The sequence below is a fragment of the Indicator indicator genome, chromosome 1 (assembly GCF_027791375.1).
Source record: "Indicator indicator isolate 239-I01 chromosome 1, UM_Iind_1.1, whole genome shotgun sequence".
Taxonomy (NCBI): domain Eukaryota; kingdom Metazoa; phylum Chordata; class Aves; order Piciformes; family Indicatoridae; genus Indicator; species Indicator indicator.
In genome coordinates, this window is record NC_072010.1 from 64,342,587 (window position 1) to 64,363,028 (window position 20,442).

Below are 20,442 nucleotides of genomic sequence, written 5' to 3' on the forward strand. Positions count from 1 at the left end.
CGACATGGTTTCAGCTGAGGGTCCAAAAGCATTTCATGTGTTTTAATACCAGCAAAAATAGAGCAGAGAAATAGATACTTGCTGACTTCTTTGATTTGAATATCCTGTTTGTAACAGCTGTGCTATCTGGTAATGTTTGAGAGAGAAAAAAGGAACAGCCTCAAGTGGTTTGGTTTGGAACATGAATTCTTGCTGTCTATAGCAGATTCTTTCGTGCCATGAGCTCTATACACTTCTTAAACTGAACGCATATGCATTAATTGTGCTTCTGAAAGCCTTTCTTTAAAAAAAAAAAGGTAAAATTATTTTATAACAAAATTAGTGTTTTCTACAGTTTATAAAGTTTATTTGCTTTTGGTGGAAACCATACTAACAAAAAAAAGAAATGAAACCAGTCTCCTAGATAATTGCTTGCGGTGAAACTTGTTCTGTAGAGTATACTACTTTTATTGTGTTTTTACTGACACTGACTAAAAATAGCTCATTGTAATTTTGAAGTGTTAATCATGTTGTTTCTTTAACCAGTTGCATCACAGTATCATCAAAATTGCAAGCTGTTACCTGCTTTGGAGGTTTTTATGTCATTTTCTGAAATATCAGGCCTGTTTCTTGAGCAGTGTTGTAATCTGTTAAAGTGTCCTTGAGACCTGGACTCTGTATGTGTGCATAAAGCATGGTGGTATTATTATTTTAGACTTACAGTGAAAAGCTTCTCTTTCAAATAGAATTTTTGGTGACGTCTCTAAATAGCAGTTCTTGAGGTGAGGCTGTAGTTGTAAAAGATCCATTCAATTTGAATGTCATTGTCTCTTTTTGATGCCATTCAGTATGAATGCCAGCCTGTGTTTCCTCTTACTCTTGTCTGTCATTTGCTTCTTGATTGTACGCAGCAGCAAATGGGGGCTGTTACTCAGTTAGGACAAAATAAGGAGTGTGCATATATGTGCTTATATATACATATACGTGTTTTTATGTAAATAGTCAAGGGTGAGCTGGGACAGTTATATTGCTTAATAGATTTTTTTTTTTTAGTATTTCCAATCAGCTGCAAGCATACTTCATTTCCTTAAATTAATTACTAATAGTCAAGCTATTGAGATGGATTTCACTAGAAACCTGAGTGTATGTGGATATGCAGAAATGGAAATAAAACCTGATAGAATCCACACAGGAGTTCAGGTTCCAGAGCAGCATGTTTCTGTGGTTGTATTTTCTTTTGACAATCAACTACAACAAAACAAAGTTTTCTGTAAAGTTTGGAAATAGGTTCTATTCTTGTTTCCAGATGTGGCACTGTAGATTTTATCCAGACGTTAGCAGTGGTACTCAACATAATCTATCGATTTTATACAGTCTTGAAACTTGAAGGGAACTGTTTGTATTGAGAATTGTTTCAGAGCCTTTTAAATTTTTTTCCAATAATTAAAATTCTTGCAGTGTAATGAATCAAGAGATCAGAGTTTTGCATGTTTCCACCACTGCCTCCTAGCTTGTTCTAGCTCCTAGTTCGTTCTCTCCTTGTGGAGAGAGTTACATACAGTGCTGCTGTATGCAATCTCTGGTTTATTTCCTTTATTCTATAATAATCGTGCCTCTGACGGCAGTGTTTGAGGTTTGAATTTCGAATGTCCTGTAGGGTTTTTTGTGAACCCTAGTTCAAGGGTAGGTGATCCCATGCAATTAAATGGTGTTATTTTAGGAGAGAATGTTACTAGCTGATGAAAGCAGAACTGCCTCGAGGGCGTAGTGTTTAGACAAAGTAGCACTGATTGCTGTGTGCTTCTGATCATAGACGTATGCTTGATTTCAGAGAAGAAACATGATGAGCATCCTAAGACATGAGAGAAGATTTTTCCCTTGAATAGATTTAAAACCCTGTTTGGAGGCAAAGTACAGAAATGGATAATTGCAGTAGAGTTAAGGAGTCCAAGGAACATGAGATGTTGCTTACCTGAGGGGGATCACCAACCATAAAGTTCAGTGCAAGGGCAAACTCTAGCAATGAAAAAGGGAAGGTGGAAGCTAGGACTAGGACTGTGGGCTCTATCCCAAATAATAAAGAAGGATATTTGAGTATAGAACTCACTGGAAGATTAATAATACTGAAAACAAACCAGAGGCCTCAGCGATTAGTGAACATAAAACTCTTTCAAAGAAATATTGGAGAGTGCAGACCCAATGTAATCATCATTTAAATAGGCCATTTGGAGGGGGTTGGATTAAGCTTTTTAATATTTAAGCACCACTATATGCTGCTTCTAAAGAATATTCTTTTAAATAAGTTTCTTATAAAACGGAAGAAAAATGATTCCCAAAAAAATCCTCTAATTTGATGAAAAGACAAACAAAAATTAGTAATATTATGCCTACTTTGTTTTGTGAAGTGGCAAGTGTTGAGCCAGTTCCCAGCTGCAAGAAAGCTATTCACAGATCTTTGCTTGTTCAGACATTAATTTTGGTAGATTCTTCTGATCTGTTAGATAACATACGCTAAGTATATTCTATGCTTGCATCACAGTCTGGATAAAATGTGTGGAGTTGAAACATCACAATTACAGTGAGTAACTGGAGCAGAGAATACAGATCAGTTTGAGTTAGAACAGTCTTTGTGCCTCCTCCTCTTTGGTGCATCCCTCAGCCTGCAAGTGTGCATGCTGATGTCATACACCAAGCAACATTTCCCGGGAGAGGAGCTTGACTGGGGAGCTTAGCAGTAGGAAATTAAAAGCTGTGGTTAAGGGGTTGTTGAGCCAAGCTGTGCCACAACGCTCTCAAAATGAGGTGCCTATGTACAGTCCTCAGACCCCTCAGCAGTGATAGCTAGTGTTCCATCTATTACAAACAGAGACCGGCTTCAGAAGTGTAAGTTGTGATTTTAAACATGTTTTACTTCCAGGATGTGCTTCCCTCGAGTTTAAGTGGCTTTCTCCTTTTCTTTTGTTACGGTAGGCACATCTGAACTTGTTTTCTTCCCTCTCCCCAGTCTGATTTGCAGCTTTTGAGACAGCTGTACTAATAAAAATCAGAATATGTTAATAGAGCTTAAAAACGCTTTTCATGGTTACCTTTAAAATATTGCAAGCTGTGGACTAACTCTGGTCTGTAATGGGGAGAACTCTTCAGCTTGAGATTTCAGCAGAAATGAAGGACAGCACTTCTGTATGCAGCTCTGCATTTTAGTCTGTAAAGTGACATAAGCAGTGAATTCAGATCTCAGCAACCTTGTTCTGAAAAGCTGGTTGCTTAGGCAGTTGTGACTAAATTGGTGATTTCACTGTTCAAAAGTTTTTCCTGTTCAGTGAAATGATACCTTTTTATAGAACATACTCTTTAGCTGTGGACTGGAGTTTTATTCAGCATATACCACTTATGAGAGTGTGGTACTTGCAGGCATCAATTCGAAGTGTGACATAAAAGAGCCATTGTCTTTGGCAAAGCAGCTGCACTCTGAAGCTAATGACACTGACTTTTAAGCTGTTAGTAATTAAAGAACTGTTGTGAACCATTGTGGTATTCAGATAGTAGAAAAGCTCACTTTCAATAAAATATGAGTGGGTCAGAATACTATGTTCTGTATTGTATTTGTAATTTGTGAATAAATGGACACTCAGTTTAAAGATTAAACTGAACTAACATCCATTTTGACAGGTATTTTTTGTCCACGAGGCTGCAGAGGTAGCAGGTTGATTTAGCATGGGTAGACAGCCAATGGAGTCTGCATGATGGAAGTACTCAAACAAAATTTTGGGTTGTATTGTATTAAAAGTGTGTGTTCATACTGAAGTTTGAACAAACTGTCATGTCGAGGGGGAGCACAGAAGTGTTTGAAAGAAAATGTCAGCGGCTTGGAAACCTTGGAGGAAAGCTATGTTACTCAGTTTTAATTAGGCCTATTAACACTGCTCCCTATAAAAGGCTTCCTGATGATGCCATTTCTAAGCCTGTTTTTCAGGACATTGTGTACATTTCAAGTGAGCTGAAGTATAAACTTGCTCTGTAGGTTCCTACACTGTGATTAAGTAAAAAAGAAGTGATAAACAACAAAATGTCTTGGGTGGAAGAGCAGTGAACTGCTGCAATATTTTGTAACCACAGAGTGTTTAGTTGAAGGCATTGCAGAGTAGAAACAAGTAAGATATTATCTGTTGTTGGTTTTTTGGTTTTTTTTTTTTTTATTTCAGGCTTCCAAGAACTCGATTTTAATTCAGGCTACAACAAGGGTTGGTTGTTTTTGTTTCCTTTTTTTTTTTTTAATATTGTCTCCTATTTCATATTGAAGTAGAGAAAAAGTGTTACAGTGATAATGAAAATTAAATGTGAGTGTGGGTGAAACAGTAAGCAGTGCTCCTCCTACTGTAGAGGCATAGAAAAAAAGGGATGGAGGAGGCGAGGAAAAAATTGCAAGCATTGTGTTAGCGGATAGCTGAGAAAATGCCATTTATGTAATGCATTTGTTTCTACCAGCAGCATGGAGATGGCCTGAGTAATTGGGTATGAAGGAGTTTGTCTCTTCCCAGTCTGAAGGCAAAAATGAGCACTGGTCGGAACACCCTTACGTTGAATGGTCTGCGGTATTTGTAGTTGACACATCCTGTAGAACATACTGCTGTGTTGGGGAGGAAGGAGAAGCTGTGTAGATAAGGAATATGGATTGTGCTGCCTGGAAGCATAGCAGATAATGTGAAAGAGTAGTTGCTGAAGTTTAACAGACAAGGCTGGGTCTGGCTGAAGTGAACAAAAGGCAAAGAGTGAACTTGAAATGTTTGCTATTTGTTGATTCTTGTAGCAAATGTTTCATTTACAATAAAATAGGTGAAGATAGTTACCAACTACCATATGTCATCTAACTTGATGTTGATCTAGATGATTGCACAGAATTAATGAATAAAACAAAAATAGCTGTGGTGTGCAGAGCATCAATGTCATACATAGCAAATTGAAATTTAGAACCATTGAGTGCCTTCTGACAGAAGGATTTTCACATATTAGTGTTAGTAAAGCTTCCTTTGAAAACTGGGCACTGTACCTTCATTTGTTTACCGTTATCACCTTGCTGGAAACACCCTCTTCCTTTTTAGCTGAGTCAGGAGGAAAGATGAGCCACCACACCATAGCCTTGCAGCTTCATGTTTCAGCTAATTGCCTCAGTCCTCAATGAACAAGTAGCTGGTAACACTATAAAACCAAAACATGACTCAGTCCTTAGTATTGTTTAGGGTGCCACCAGGATCAGTTGTCAATTAAGTTGATGTTTATTATATTCTGAGTAAGGGCGGTGACCAAGAAGGCATAAGACAAAGTATGTTTTCAGGCTGTAGGTATACAGACTTCATCAGCTTTACTTCTCGAATGTAAATTTAAACTAGAAAAGTACTCAGGTCTACATACTGAATTATAATTTTTCATGAAAGGTATTACAGGAGCCTTTTAAGTGAGTTTTAATTTTGGCTGAAACCTGATCACATCAAGAGCTGATTTTTAGGAGGCCTGGGGGTTTTATTATGTGCTGCTTGAGTGTGATGTAGCAAGGCCTGCCTGGTGGAGCTGTGGACATTTGCAAGTGTTCCCAGCTCTTGTAGTGTGGTGGGCTGAAATTCCCCTCCCACATTAACAACTCCAGACTAGCTCAGTTCAGAAGCAAATGAAGCTGTATTTTACAAGCAAAACTACCATCTATAATGAAATACAATGAATATGTACAAATATACACTATTCACAACACTTATAAATATGTACCAAAAAAAATATAAATATTAACAAAAAAACCCACAACAAAGCCCCCTGGCCCCAGAGGGGCCCTGCTTCTTCCCCCGCCACTCTTCCCAGAGCTAGCAGGCAAAGGAGAAGAAAGCCAAGAAGCAGAGAGGTTGTTAAACTTAACATACTGGCATACTGATCTTGAAAAGCTATCTGCAAAGGACAAAGTGCAGGAAAGAAACGCAGACTGCCCAGCAAAGAAACACCAGACAGACTGAGAGACTGCCTGTACTTTGTTTTGAATACTGACTCTTAAACGTTTCTGTTTCTCCAATGGAAGTGTTTTGAATAATCATTTTTTTTGCCTTCTTACACCCAATTCTGATTTATTTACATTCTTTCACCTTTCTGCTCAAACTCTGTGAAAAGAAATTAAAGGCACAGCCTTAAAACCATCACACCAGCCCTTCTCTTTGCAAGTCTGAAATGCAAAGCAAGTGTTGGGATATCCCCTCATCCACTTTCTGGACTTTGCAGTTGGGTAAAGCAGAATTTGCACAAGCTTATGCAGTGAGGGGTGCCTGGGCCTGGCTAGAATGAGGATGGAGTGTTCTAAAAGAGGTGGTGTAAGGTTATGTTGGACCTTACCATTCAGAAATGGTGCTGGATATATTTAAGCAAGGTAGTGTAAGTAAATGCCAGTTAATGAACCTGAAGACAAGTAAACGTTGGAATAAACTGTCTGGAAACCTTCTGTGAATGAGGAAGTTTCAAGCAGGTGGGAGGAGAAAGAGCCAGGTCGGATGGTGGGTAAAGCACTTCCAGTGTTGTGGGAAAGTCACAGTTCATATTCTTGTTATGCTCTCCATTTATTTGGACAAGTGACATTAATAAGCTAAGTGTCACTTTTTCTGAAGTGGGAAGGAGTGTATCTACAAGGGGGTGAGGTAGGGAGGTCTGTTTTGTCTAGATATATATAATGCTTTTATGTAGTGTCCCACTGAAATTGAACATATGTATTATGGCGGTGTCTGATCCATGTTATTTTTCTGTAGGGAAGCCAAGCAGGTCAGGATTTGCTTTCAATTCTGCATGGAAACACTAAGCCTTATTGGAGATACTTGCTCTTCCCTTCTTGTTAATGTGGCCATAAAGAGCAAGTCTGCCTCTTTCTATTTTTTTTTTCAATGTTTGACACTGTTTTTACACTCCAAAAATGGAATCTGATAGCTGACTGAGGCTTCCTTTTGAAAAATGAGACTATGCCAAGAAGCAAGGAGCAGAAAAAAAGAATTTAAGCAGTAGTTCTGACTTACGGGGGCACAATGCTATTAATCAGTATGAGGTAAGGAACTCCCAGATTGTCTTAGAGTAGAATTCACATGACTGTCACATGAGAATAGTGTTTTTGTTGTGGATTTTTTTTTTTATGGGAACCAGTTAATTTGCTGTAACAAGGGCTCAAAACATGAGCAACTCCATGTGTGGACATCAGAATGACACAGCTTGAATGCAAGATCATGTTATCTTTTTAATGGGTGGCTTTCTGAATTTTCCTTTATTTAGCTTTTTTGTCTTTAGAATCCTGTGTTCTTCTGCAACTTCTATTTTCTGAAGCCTGGAAATCAGCCCAGGTGTTGCCATACATCCTTCTCCCCATGAAAAGGCTGCAAAACCTCATTTTGCTCCTGGTTATTTAAACTTGAAAAGCTTGTCCTTCACTATAGTCTTCTGAAACCTCTGTTTTGTAAGTAATTAGGTGTAACTGTTTAAAGTTTCTTTGATGGTAGAGTGAGCTGAAATTGCTGCTTTTTAAGTGAGTTACTGTAGAAAGTTGAGGGGCTGGGCTGCTTCTTGGAAATGATTAAAAAAATCGGGGAAATTGGTAGTTCCCGATATTTGGAGAGCATGGATTTGTTATAGTAGCTTTACTGTCAAAATAAATCTGTTGTGTAAATACACCTTCGGTGAAACTCTAACTCAAATTTGAGAATAGATTGCATGGTAATTATTTTTACGGTGGTCTACCATTGGCTCTGTGTTAGTATGGTTAGTTACTTTGCAGGAACACCTTGGGTGTGTGAGATGTAAGTATAGGAGGAAAAAAATTTTGAAATGTCTCTTAGTTCCTGACACCTTTAAAATATCAGAGCTTCATTAAATAAGAAGCTGTTGACTCATTTGTCAAGCACTGCAACAAGCTGCCCAGGAAAGTAGTTGAGTCACCATCCCCAGAGGCGTTTTAAAGATGTGTAAATGTGGTGCTTAGGGACACAGTTTACTGGTGGACTTGGCCTCGCTAGGTTTACAGCTGGACTTAATGATCTTAAAGGTTGTTTTCAACCTAAAGGATTCTGTGATGATTCTGTGATTTATGCTCATGTGCAAACTACCTCTAAGGTCATATGTCATTTTACTAGAGTAAAGAGATAAGTAAGAGAATAAGTAAGTGCAAATGGCTTTGCTCAGATGGCAGGAACTTAGAAGCTGTCTTTGCCTTGAGGGTCAGTTGCCTAGAATAGTGGGTTTGATCCTGTGTTCGTTGTTCTCTGCGTGGAATCCCACATCTGCAAACGTCTTGTTCCCATATTTTATATAATGCAGAAACTGTTCCCAGCATGTAAGTTGTACTCAAGTTACTTCCTGGCCTCTTGCTTTATTGGCAGAATTCCTTGTGGATGAAAGACTTGAAGCGAAAAATCCAATACAATTTTAATTGTCCTGGTAACTTGCTCTTAATTTGTTTAAATATCTTGTGTACACAGTGAGGAGCTAGGAGAATTCATGGAAATGAAAGGTGCCAACAGCCCCGGGATCCTTGTACTGACCACGGGCCTCAGCAAACCTTTTATGCGTCTGGATAAATACCCCACGTTACTCAAAGAACTCGAAAGACACATGGAGGTATATCTTATCAGCATTTATGTTCCAGCTTAATGATGATTTGACAACAATTATTTTAAAGGTACATGTCAGACACAATGGGACACAGAATTACATTTGCTTACTCTTCTGTCAGCCTTCTAAAATACGGGCTGCAATGGTTTAAAACTTGTCACAGTAAAAAGTCCTGTAAAAGCTAAATATTTGAAGTAAAACTAGCCAGAGAAGCTAATCTGCACTCCTAGAGCAGTCTTGCAGGGTCTTTGGCTGACTTGACATTGAAAGTGTCTCCTGCATAATAATTGAGGCACTTTTTTAGGAGTGTTGCTTCTCATCTTAGGACCTCAGCATGTTGAACACATCACCAAAATAGCCCCTTTGACTTTTCCTGAGTGCTGTCGAAAAATGACCTTTCCAATATGGGAAGGTGTTTGAGGGGAGCTACTGTTTCCATCTTTGTATTTTATAGGATAGGTTTTTGGAGTGTGAAGGAGGGAGAGAAACAAAGCGTACGGGTCTTTGTCTTGTCACACAATTTGTTCTGTCAGTGAATGACAGTGGAACATGGTAGTCTGTAAGGAAACTAGTTGGTCACAAAGCTAACTTGCCAAATAAAACTCTTTTAAAATAAATGCTTTCTTACTAAGATTTCAAAATCTCTTGTCCACTAGGTCTTGTACAACTTTCTTGGCTCTATTTTAAGTCTAAGTAGGAATGTTGTGACTCCGTTTTTACTACAAGCGAGACCACCAGTGCTTGATTCTAAGATGACTGTGAAAAGATAGCAGATTGGTCTACAAATTCTATTTTACAGAACTGTTAATTTCTGTTTTCTTAATCCTCCAATGTTTTTCATCAATTCTACCAGAACTAAAAGATTTGTGTGTTTTCTCTGTTTAGGATTATCATCCAGATCGTCCAGATATTCAAAAATCTATGACTGCCTTCAAAAATCTCTCTGTAAGCATGATAAAAACTCTTATATATTTTGAATGTGTTGCAATTTCACCTCCCTCTGCTTTAGAAAAGTGAAGGGGTTTTGTTTGCACAAGAAATTTGAGAGCTGGGATTTTGATGCTGTCTGTGGGCAGAGCTAAGGATTTAATTTGCTAATAATTTGCTGGAGATTTAAGCAAACAGACTTTGTGTAAGGGCCTTGCGAAGCTTTCTGCCCTCTTGCTTGTGCTTCATCTTCCTTTCTACTAGTGCTAGTGTATCTAGTCTCCTGAAGAAGGGCTTTTCAGAGAATTTTTTTTTTTTACATGTTGTTGAAGTTAAGGGTGAGAGGATGAAGGGGGAGTGCTAGTGAGATTTGGAAGATAGGAACTTTCCAGTACTAATTGGAGCAGGAAGTCTAATTTGAACAGATGAGCTGTCCACATTACTATCTTTTAAAAAATAATGTGTACTACAAAAAGACTCTACCAGAAAATCAAAACCAAAATAAAATATCCACCTCAGCTGCAACAAGCTTAATGTTTTGAGCTTACTGTTACGAACTGCTGGTGGTAACCTGGTATTTTCTGGCTTTTTATCTTTTAAAGCAGAAATTTTAGTGTTACTCATGTTCAGAAGAGGTTTGATGTTCCTATTCTGTTGGGTGCTTTACGAACAGGACTCGGAAACGATTTGTTCAAAAATTCAAATGAATGGGAGTACAGCTAGTAGAGCATGTTGGAGACATTTAATAAAAATTGGAACACTAAGTTATTCACACACAATTTGTGCAATTGACACAGCTCTTTCTACTAAAAAGACATGCTTTGTTGTAAAGGCATGTTTATTTGTGACAGCTGTATACTCTGCTGAGCTTAGCCATTTTTGGTTGGAAGTACAAAAAAATCAAAGTATAAAAAAAGGAGAAACTTGAGAAATAGGCATTTTGTAGTGGCAATTGAAGTTCATGTATTGAAAGGAAAAGTAATAATAGTGAAGTTAGCAAAACTAGTTTCATAAGACATATTTGTGCTAGTTATCTGAATGAAAATACTTAAAGCTAGATGCTTTCTTCTGTATCACAAGCACAACAGTAAATACAACTGTGGTGGTATTTCTACCATTAACCTGCTCCAGACTGATAGAGAAGGTCTTTTCCCCTATATTTTGTTAGGCACAATGTCAAGAAGTACGGAAACGGAAAGAGCTTGAACTACAAATCCTGACGGAAGCTATCCGTTGTTGGGAGGGAGAGGATATTAAAACACTTGGAAATGTGATTTATATGTCCCAGGTCATGATTCAGTGTGCTGGAAGTGAGGTAATGTCCTTCTCATCTTTACTCTTGGTGGGTCTATACATTTTGACTAAAATCAATTGTAATCATTATGCAGCAGAAATAAATAGAATACTTGAGAGTTACTAATGTAGATTAAAATCTTTCTGTACTGATATAAGGCCTTCATTAGAAAATTTGAAAACAATTTCCTTGAAGATGAGTGGTCTCATCAGTAAAATTTCTTGAAACATGACAGAATCCAACATTTAAAAGCATTCTAGGATGATCTTGCGGGACTGGTTTAAACATGCAGATGTAAACAAGGTTTTCCATTTGTAGTTATGTTACAGGATCATTTTACATAGCAGTTATTACAGCACATTTTGAATAATGAAATCTTAGAAATTTCCTGTTTTAAGGTGTTTATGAAATGTTTTTTTCCTTGCTGGTTTGGGCACTTCTGAAGTAGTGAATTATAAAATGCAAGCTTGAGAATAGAATTTTGGAGAAAGAAAATATAAAGAGACAAGAGAAAATTGAAGGTGACATTGCAGTATGGGCTGATTTATTTATTTAATTTCTAATTCCCTTTTTTAAAAAAAAAAAAAACAAACATCATCTGTTGTTTTGAAAACTCACAAAAGGTTGTCCTACTAGAAATAATGTTCAAATCTTTAAGGTGCCAGAAAGGAAATGTTATACATATTACTGATATGGTTTTGCTTTAAGTTGTTCCATTGTGAAATCAATTAAGCTTTTGAATATGGTGGGAGCTTTAGAATTGCAACCTCATGCAGTCAGTTTCCTTGCTTAGAACAAAGATGTCCTTAAATAAGAATATTTAGAAGTTCACCACCTGACATTTTTCTCCAAGATATTTTGTTAGGTGTTAAAATTAATAAGATTTATTGGATCCGATAGTGCCTTTCCTGCAGTCACATTTCTTCTTGTAGTCTTAAACAAAAGAAAACACCACCCCACACTTCACTCATCATAATCTACAATGTCGAAAGTAATGGACTTGTAGAAGTTTGTGCAGCATTGCATCTTTTTAGATTTAATAGAACATTTACACATCTATGTTATATAGAACAGCTTCACTTCCGCAAATGCAATCGGTTTTGTTTTTAAAATTATATATATGTTTGCAAATGTTTACTGAAGATCAAGTTGAAACATTAAAATTTGATAAGGACTTATTTCAAAAAGATGTTTGAAATTGAGACAGTGGCTTTGTCAAAGGATATGGGCTTTTTGTCATTAAAATTAAAAGGCTATGCCTTAATGCCTCTCTCTTGTTGCCTGTAGTGGTAGGTTAAGAGTAAATCTTTTTTGGCGATATTTTTATGGAACACAAAACCAAAAAGAACAACTTTATAAGTGAAATAAGCAAATTAAACCCAGAAGGAAGTAGTGACTGCTCTTGTTGCAAATATAAACATTATTACTTCATTTTTCTACTTCAAGGTATAAACCAATATAATTTGAAAATCTGTTCTCTCTAATTTGAGAGAATACGGTCTTGACACTACTGTAATAGCGTTCATCTAAATTGCATTAAAAATGTCCCATGTTTAATTTTGGTTTTGCTCAAATTGACAAAACAGTTACTACCAGTGTTTCATCCAGGCCAATATTTCACCCAGACTGTAAAATTTCTGTTTTAAAATATTAGGCTGTATTTTCCAGGAAAAATGACAGGTATATGTTACTAGCACTTTTCAAATAGAAAATTGAATAATTCTGGTGCCCTTTCAAAAAAAAAAAAAAAAAAAGAAAATTACAATTCTATGGAGACTTAACTTTGGCAGGAGCAAATAGTTCTGGAGTAGTTATGGAGGTGTATGTAACAGGGCTAGTAGTTTCAACAATATAAACCAGGGAAAGGTGTGGGGGGGGGCTTGTGATACTGTATTTACTACTTAGTTTTCTTTTTTCTTTTTCTTATGATAAGGAGAAGAATGAAAGGTACCTTCTTCTTTTCCCTAACATTTTGCTAATGTTGTCTGCCAGCCCGAGAATGAGTGGATTTATTTATCAGGTAAAGTAATACATGTACATATGTGTATAAATGTGTTGGGAAGTGTTTTTTTTTTTTCTGAACGATATTTCACAGGAAACTGAGATGGATTATTAAACTTATTCTGTATTTGTACAGGTAATAGGTTATCTGTTTTATTAAATTCCAAGGTAGAAAGCCAGGGCTTGACTTTTACACCTGTGACTACCAGCAAGTATTGGTGGTTTTGTTGTGTGTGGGTTTTTTGATTGTTTGTTTTTGTTTTGTTTTACACCTTGTTAATAGTAGTTAGAGAGGAAACAGTATTGATAGCTTTTAGATCTACGTAGGAAAACAGCACAGTTGCGTGGCTTTTTAAGTCCTCTTTTCTGCTAAGGTCTTAAAATTACACAGCACTTTCCTTTGGTGTGAGTTAGGCTGTTACCATCTATTTCTTTAGGAGCAGCTATATTGGTGTTTTATCATTGAATCAGCAGAGCATTTTTGAAAGGAATCTTCCATTTTTTTTTTCCTGTCGGATGGTCTTTGAATGAGTGTAGAAGTCATTTTGAGGCTCATGGATTAGATATCTGTGTGAAGCTGAAGTGGGAGGCATGTTCCCAAATCACACCTGATCTGCTCTAACTGCTGTAACAGATCAAGTACATGGACTGACATTTGGTCCCTGTGAGCACCCTAGAGCTATCCCAGTGTAACACCACCCAAAGTGCATAGGATGTGTCTTTCAGGTCCTGAGCACCAGGTCTTTCACTTCACAAATCCTCTTCTTTCTCCTGGTAGGCACAGCCTTTGGGCTCTCAACCAGGTTTCTTAGCTGAGTACTTGTTCCTGTTTCTCTGCTACAAAAATAGATCAACGCTGCTGTAGTGCAGGAGGATCAGTGCCAATTGAGTTGGCTCCCCTGCAACTCTAGGACACATTTGGCAGAAGCTCTTGCGATTTGGGTGTGTAGTTCCAAAGACCCCTGAGAGGCAAAGTTAAAGCCAATGAGTAGTCAATGATATCCTGAAATCTTTTAAAATGTTCAAGCATTGCTATATGGTTTCCAGACATCACAGTAAAATACCAAAAGCAAGGGGAAAACTTGCTTGCACCAAAGTTCTAAAGGGAGACAGAGATTTCACCTGCTGTAAGTACTCTGTAAATCAGGCTCTTGAGCAGTTTGTTCCTTTCTCCTGAACAGTGGCTCACCTGCTGTGAGGCAATTGTTGAAGCTTAGTCGTTAAGGATTCCTATGTGAACAACTACAGCCAGTCAAATTTCCTTTTTTTTCTTTAGAGCAATTAAGTTCCGAAATTCATGTTTGTATTCATATCTTACTTGCTGCATTAGTGGCTGGATTTGTCTGAGACAGTGTTTATATTAGGTGCTTCAAGTGGACAATCAAGTTTCTGTTAGGTTTGTGCTGTTCTTATTTTTTAGCCAGTGCTTTATCCCAGCATTGGTGTGGAAAAAAAAAATCTCAAAGCAGCAAATGAGCTGAGGTGGCACATCCAGAATTTCTGAGGGAAGTTGATTGTTATATACTGTTTAGGTACAGGCAACTGACTGGAAATTCAGTATGCTAATAAACAAACAATATGAAATTTTAACATCTGTTAGGCTTTATTTTGCTTTCCTGTTTTACATCACTTGTACTTCTTCTTTCCCACCTTGTCCCACAGGTGCACAGCATTGTTCAGTAAATAAGCAATTTTCTATTCATTTGTCTTCAGCTTCTATTTAGTATGGCCATAACCCTTTCTTAGAATTCACCATCCAGCAACCCTCTGTTAAATGCAAAATTCTTAATTTCCTCTCAACCTCTTGTGTTCCAACACTGAGAACCTCTCAGTTTTTAATGACTGCGCATTCTCAGCAAGGCAAAATTATTTCATCACTGTATGTTTGAGACAGTGGCTTAGAGCTGTGTCTGGGTTGGTAATAGGGGGCACCTGGAATTCTGTTCTGAGGTTATTGTCTCAGAACTGGGATAGATATGGACAGAAGATGATGCAGGTCCCTGGAGGCAGTATGCTAGACTACAGTGTCTCTGTATTTCTGGATATTCCAATTATCAGCAGGCTTCAGATTTTGTGGTCGGTAGTGCTGGTATCTGCTGCATGGGCTCATGGGGAGAGTGATAAGTCACAAGGATCATAGACTGTACTTCATAGGAAGGCTTCACAATTGCTTGTTGAAAGAAGGGGAATATAAATTATTCACAGGTTCAGTTCCATTTTCTCTTTTTCAGACTTTGTACTTTTTCTCTCTATATGGTTCGGGTGATTTTTGTTCTGTCACCAATCTTTGCTTATTGTATCCCTTCTGTATTCCCTTTCCATCTATGTCAGCCCTTCTTCCATATCTCTTTCCTTGTTGTATACTATGTCATTTATGAACCAGCAAATGTGGAAAAACAGAAGAGAAAATATTATGCTGTATTGTAGTGCATAATGCCACCATGTTTCCTCCAGTGAGGAAGCTATTGCAAGAAAATTCTTCCGTTCTCTTCAGCATCTTGGGATTGAGCATGCTCTATGCATACAGAATATGAAGTGATTTTTAGTTTCCAAACTTCTAAGAAACCTTTGTCCATTCTGCAGTGATTAGGAAAGAAGGCGGGGAAGGGAAAAAAAAAAACAACCAAAACACAAAACCCAGAGAACAACAAACTTGAAGTTCATGGGTTTTTTCCTTCCGTTGGAGCCAAAATTCCACGGTACATAGTATTTGTGCTTTTGCCAGCATGTCCTGAATAGTGTTTTTGTGACACTGTCCGTCTGAAAGAACTTAAATAAAAGTTGCATTTTTGGTAAAGTCTTTCATCTTGACAATATTCAGTCTTCTTCATTCTTCTGTGTTTCTAAAGGGTCAAACAGTTACCATGAAGTGAATTTTTATCTAGCTTGACTGGTTTCAAATGAGAGGTTATCTCTTGCAAAATAATGTTTTTGAAACTTGAAAAATTTAAAGGTGTTTTTAATGCTTTTGGTTTATTTCCCCAAATATTTCTGCCAGTGAATTTAATAGTACTGTTATTAGAGAGACAAATATCCAGTAAATAAGGCATTTGTTTAGTGAAATCTTCCTTTCTAAACCTACTTGTACCACTATTACATTTCCATGGATTTCATAGCCTGCATAGCTATAAAATACTCATTGAGGCCACAGGTATCATTTTCAGAAGTTGGACATATTACAAACTTCCTTTACAAAATATTTGTGTATTTTTACAGCATGTGTTTGTCAGTTTACTGTGTATGTCTTTGATCAGAGCTTGAAGTTGATATGTTCTTTCCTTGGCCTTGTTTTTGTGTTTGGATTTAACTTGAGTTTCTGCTTTGTTTTCAGGGAAAACTGCCCACGACAGGAATGACTATCACAAAGCTGGAAGACAGTGAAAACCATAAAAATGCATTTGAAATATCAGGTATCGACTACAAATTTTTATCTACTACTTACTCAAGGATATCTGATGTCAAATGTTCTGTCTTAACAGAGGGAAAAACCTTTTCATTGTGAGGGTGACCTAGCACTGACGTAGGTTCCTTGGAGAGATCTCAGACCTTGGGGATGCTCAGAAGTACTCTGGCCACAGTCCTGGGCAGCTAGCTGTAGGTGTCTGTGCTTGAGCATGGAGGTAGATGACTTACAGAGTTCTTTTCCAGTATCAACCACCCTGTGATTATACAAATTTTGTAAGGCAGCTACCCAGTGCCTCTCTTGAAACCTGCTTTTGGCTGCTTGTCTTAAGCAGTTAAATTGTCTTTGCATGTGCTTAATCCCTAAATTTATGTGGTTTAGTTAATAGGGTAACTTTGGGGAAGGTGCTTTAAAGTGAAACAGTTCAAAGTATGCTACTCGCTGGAAGAAATGGAATTTCAGAGACTGCAAGAGCTTTCGTATGGAAATGGTCAAGCACTTTACTGAGACACCTTTAGCATCTCTAATGCTTGTGATGCTTCCCATCATGCTTACCTTGGATAATTTCTGTCCAAGCCACTTGTTTCGGCATATACTTTGTATCCTCAGGCTGTTTAAAAGACAGTGGGAGCAGGGCCCACATAGTGGAACTTCATACCTTCATTCATTTCCTGGGTCAATTTTGCCTTCAAGCAGGTTGCATTTAAGTAATTTTGATGCTCTCAAGTGGCAGGCAATATCACACAGTAGTGCTATGTGAGTCAGAGGGGAAAAAATGTTGGTGGGTTTTTTTTTTGTTGTTGTTGGTTTTGGTTTTTTTGTTAGAGAGCAGCTGTGAAACTGACCTCAGATGTGAAATATGCTGGGTTAAAATGGCGTTAACTGCAAAAATTAATCTTTGGTTAACATTCCTTTCCCAAGTGACTTTTGCCTCAGTTTTAGTACTAGATCCAGACCAACTTTATGCCTTTTTCTGAGAGAAGATTCGTGAACTGGTTTGTATAACTTCTTCTGTATTGCAGTATACAGACTCAAGAATAACATTTAATCTATATGCTGACCTTTCTGTGGAAGATGAAGAAGCATAAGGCTAAGGCTACTAGATGTACTTGTCTCCAACATCTATTCCTTGTCATTAAAGGTTGTGTTTAACTGTTAGAGGTGGGGAAAAAAGTAGAACTCCTATGATTGGCACAAGAACGAATTCATGAAGCAAATGTCTGTGACAGTCTGCTGTTACACAGGAAATACAGAAGAAAATTTTTGCTAGTACTTAGCGGGTATCGTGTTTCAGCAAATCATTGCTTTTGTAATCATGTCAGGTGGACTAAGTTGTACTTCTGTGGTTTCCTACATCTTCTGTTTTCTGTCACCTAGGAAATATGATTGAAAGGATACTAGTGTCTTGTAACAACCAACAAGATTTGCATGAATGGGTGGATCACTTGCAGAAGCAAACCAAAGTCACAACTGTTGGGAATCCCACCATTAAACCACACTCTGTGCCATCTCACACGGTAAGAAGCTCTTGCTTCTGGATGGAAGTGAATGAGCAGTGTATGCAGAATTAGGTTATCTGACAAATATACCACCCTATGAAGCATTTCTTGGCCTTTATTAACTGAATGTTATAGCTGCAGTTTAATGGGTCAAAAGAGATTTCTGTTTTTAATTTTGTGAACAAAGAACAGCATGTTTAGATCTTGGTGCAGTAGTTGAACAAGGTAAAAGAAAATTCATTGTCATTAGTTTTTCTATTTTGACTATGCAATGTATCACTGTCTTCTAAGTATCCCTAGAAGAGCAGGTTTTAATTGGTGATGTACTTGACAGGCTGTGAAGAAACAGTTTCTTTAAGTACTTTTGGGCTCTGCATTTGAGATGTTGGATAGGAATGGGTCTAAATTTGGCTCTGTTCTTAGTGGTGAGAGAAGTGGGAGCAGGGCTTCTCATAGCTGTTCTTTCTTCTGGGTGCTCTCTCTGTGGTATACAATAAAAATGTCTCCTAAGCTCTGCTTTTCCAAATAATATTTTAGTGTAAAAAAAAATTCAAAGGCCAGCTGTAATTCACAGATTCATAGACTCATAGTGCATTGGCTTGGAAGGGATCCTCAAAGGTCATCTTGTCTAAGCCCCCTGCAGTGTCCAGAGACACCTCCAACTCAGGCTATCCAGGACCACATGGAGTCTTATTTTGAATGTCTCCAGGGATGGGGAGGCAGGAGATAAGCAACTGAGATTTTACCAATGCTTGATGATAGTATGTGTTTAGTGTGGTAACATACTTTCTTTCCTTTCCTATCACCTTTGTTTCTTTGACAGCTTCCTTCCCATCCAGTAACACCCTCCAGCAAGCATTCAGACAGCAAACCGATACCATTGACTCCTGCATACCACACTCTCCCTCATCCATCACATCATGGGACACCACATACTACTATAAACTGGGGACCTCTGGAACCTCCGAAAACACCCAAGCCTTGGAGCCTGAGCTGCTTGCGGCCTGCACCGCCATTACGGCCTTCAGCAGCTCTTTGTTATAAAGAGGTGAGATGCAGCAGCCAAGGAACGCAACTGTGCCATCAGGCCTGCAATGGGAAGAGCAACTTTTTTTTTGTTTGTTTTTTATTTTTTAACACACCACCATTTTACCATTTTTGTGCATGTTTTTATATAAAGACAATTTAACAGCCAGTGCTGAGTCAATGAGGTAATGGACTAGTGAATGCTGTTTACTTCAGAGATCTAGTCTTGCAGCTCAGAAAACACTATGACTTGTTAGGAGAGGCTTTCCCCATCTCCTTACATGCCTCCACTTGCGTCCAGGCTTTATCCAGTTAAATAAGAATATATTTTTTTTTTTTTTTAAACAACAACAACAAAAAAGATTTGTGGATCATCTGGCTTACTGCAAAGTAAGTTACTTTCGAAGTGCACTGCAGAGATCTAGGATAAGGGGTCCTGTGGTGCTTCAGAATGCAGTATAAATTCATCCTGAACAGCTGTGGTGATACGATTGACTCTTGATCCTTCAGTGTTTACCACTCTTACTAGGTAGCAATAGCATATTTTAAAATGAATGGTAATTATTAAAATATATGTAATATTTTTGCACTCAATATAATAACTAATGTTAGGGGGAAAGAAAGAGAGCTTAGATTTTAAAATGCTGGTGTAGTTTTGTTTAATGAGCATATGGTATGAAATAGGATCTAGTTTAAGAAGAATAAAACGTGGTGGCTTTAACCACAAAAAGATAGCGGCAACAGATTTAATGTAGTCCTGTCATTGCATTTTGCATCTTTTTTTTCATCAGTGAAAAAGTGTTAGGTTTATGTTAAAAGTCTGTATGTAAGGAAGAGAATGTTGGATGCTCTCTGGCTTGGTGATACCTTCTATTTCAATGTCTCTGTCATGTCAGTCTCATAATGCTAATTTAGTGTGAAGTAATAGGGCCCAGAAAGTGTCAGGCAGTTGCACCTAAGAAGATTTTGTTCTGCAATTGTGAGATCTGACAGAAAAATCTTATTTTGCAGACATATAACTTTATAGTTTCCTAGAAACCGTACCCTAAACACTGAAATTCAGTGTGGCCTGGCCATGTGGTTTTTACAGTGGCTCTGTATTTGTGATGGTTTTCAATTTTCTTTTGCAGGTTCCCTGAACGGGGAAAGAATAGGTGATCTGTAATTGGAAGTTTAGCATTTGGGCTTAGTTGCTAAAAGAAGTTCTGTTTGGCTGTTTTACATTCCCATTTTGTAATTTTAAGTTTAAAGTCCTTTCATATGTAGGGCACTAAATTCTCCAATGTGTTAAAATTTATGTTATGTTTGACATACAGTGATGCTCAAAACCTGTCTTATCTTCTTTTGGTCTGTCCTGCTCATTCACCTTTTTACTTTCTCATTCTGCATTTTTGTAGAGGATGACTTATATCCTTGAGGTAAGGGTAGAAAAGTATATTCCTGTTGTTCCTGTAAATCAGCATGACCATGTTTTGAGCAGAAATGCTGAGTTTGTTGCTGTACTTGTAGAGCTTTGTTAGAATAAACCTAAACATTCACAGATTCTGTTTTTAAGGAGTATACTACCTGCCAAGCTTCCTTGTTAGGTCGTTTTTTTACCTGCTTCCAAACAGACTAACGAAATGGGTTGTCCCTTCAAAAGTTAAGGGAAAAAAGCCTGTGCCAGTGAATGCCTGTCTCTTTGCTCTAGCTCCCAA

General features: G+C 37.7%; 1 protein-coding gene across 5 annotated transcripts in view; it reads left to right on the forward strand.

Annotated features, from left to right (window-relative positions):
* The window catches only part of ARHGEF7 (Rho guanine nucleotide exchange factor 7), a 120,175-nt gene that overhangs the window by 82,534 nt on the left and 17,199 nt on the right, over positions 1-20,442 (forward strand). For all 5 annotated transcript variants that reach the window (XM_054391166.1, XM_054391174.1, XM_054391189.1 and 2 more), the window contains 7 exons: positions 8,463-8,601; positions 9,481-9,540; positions 10,691-10,837; positions 12,750-12,836; positions 16,149-16,227; positions 17,598-17,737; positions 18,543-18,767. In XM_054391166.1, coding sequence (XP_054247141.1) covers positions 8,463-8,601; positions 9,481-9,540; positions 10,691-10,837; positions 12,750-12,836; positions 16,149-16,227; positions 17,598-17,737; positions 18,543-18,767 — 877 coding nt within the window. The remainder of the gene's footprint in view (positions 1-8,462; positions 8,602-9,480; positions 9,541-10,690; positions 10,838-12,749; positions 12,837-16,148; positions 16,228-17,597; positions 17,738-18,542; positions 18,768-20,442) is intronic.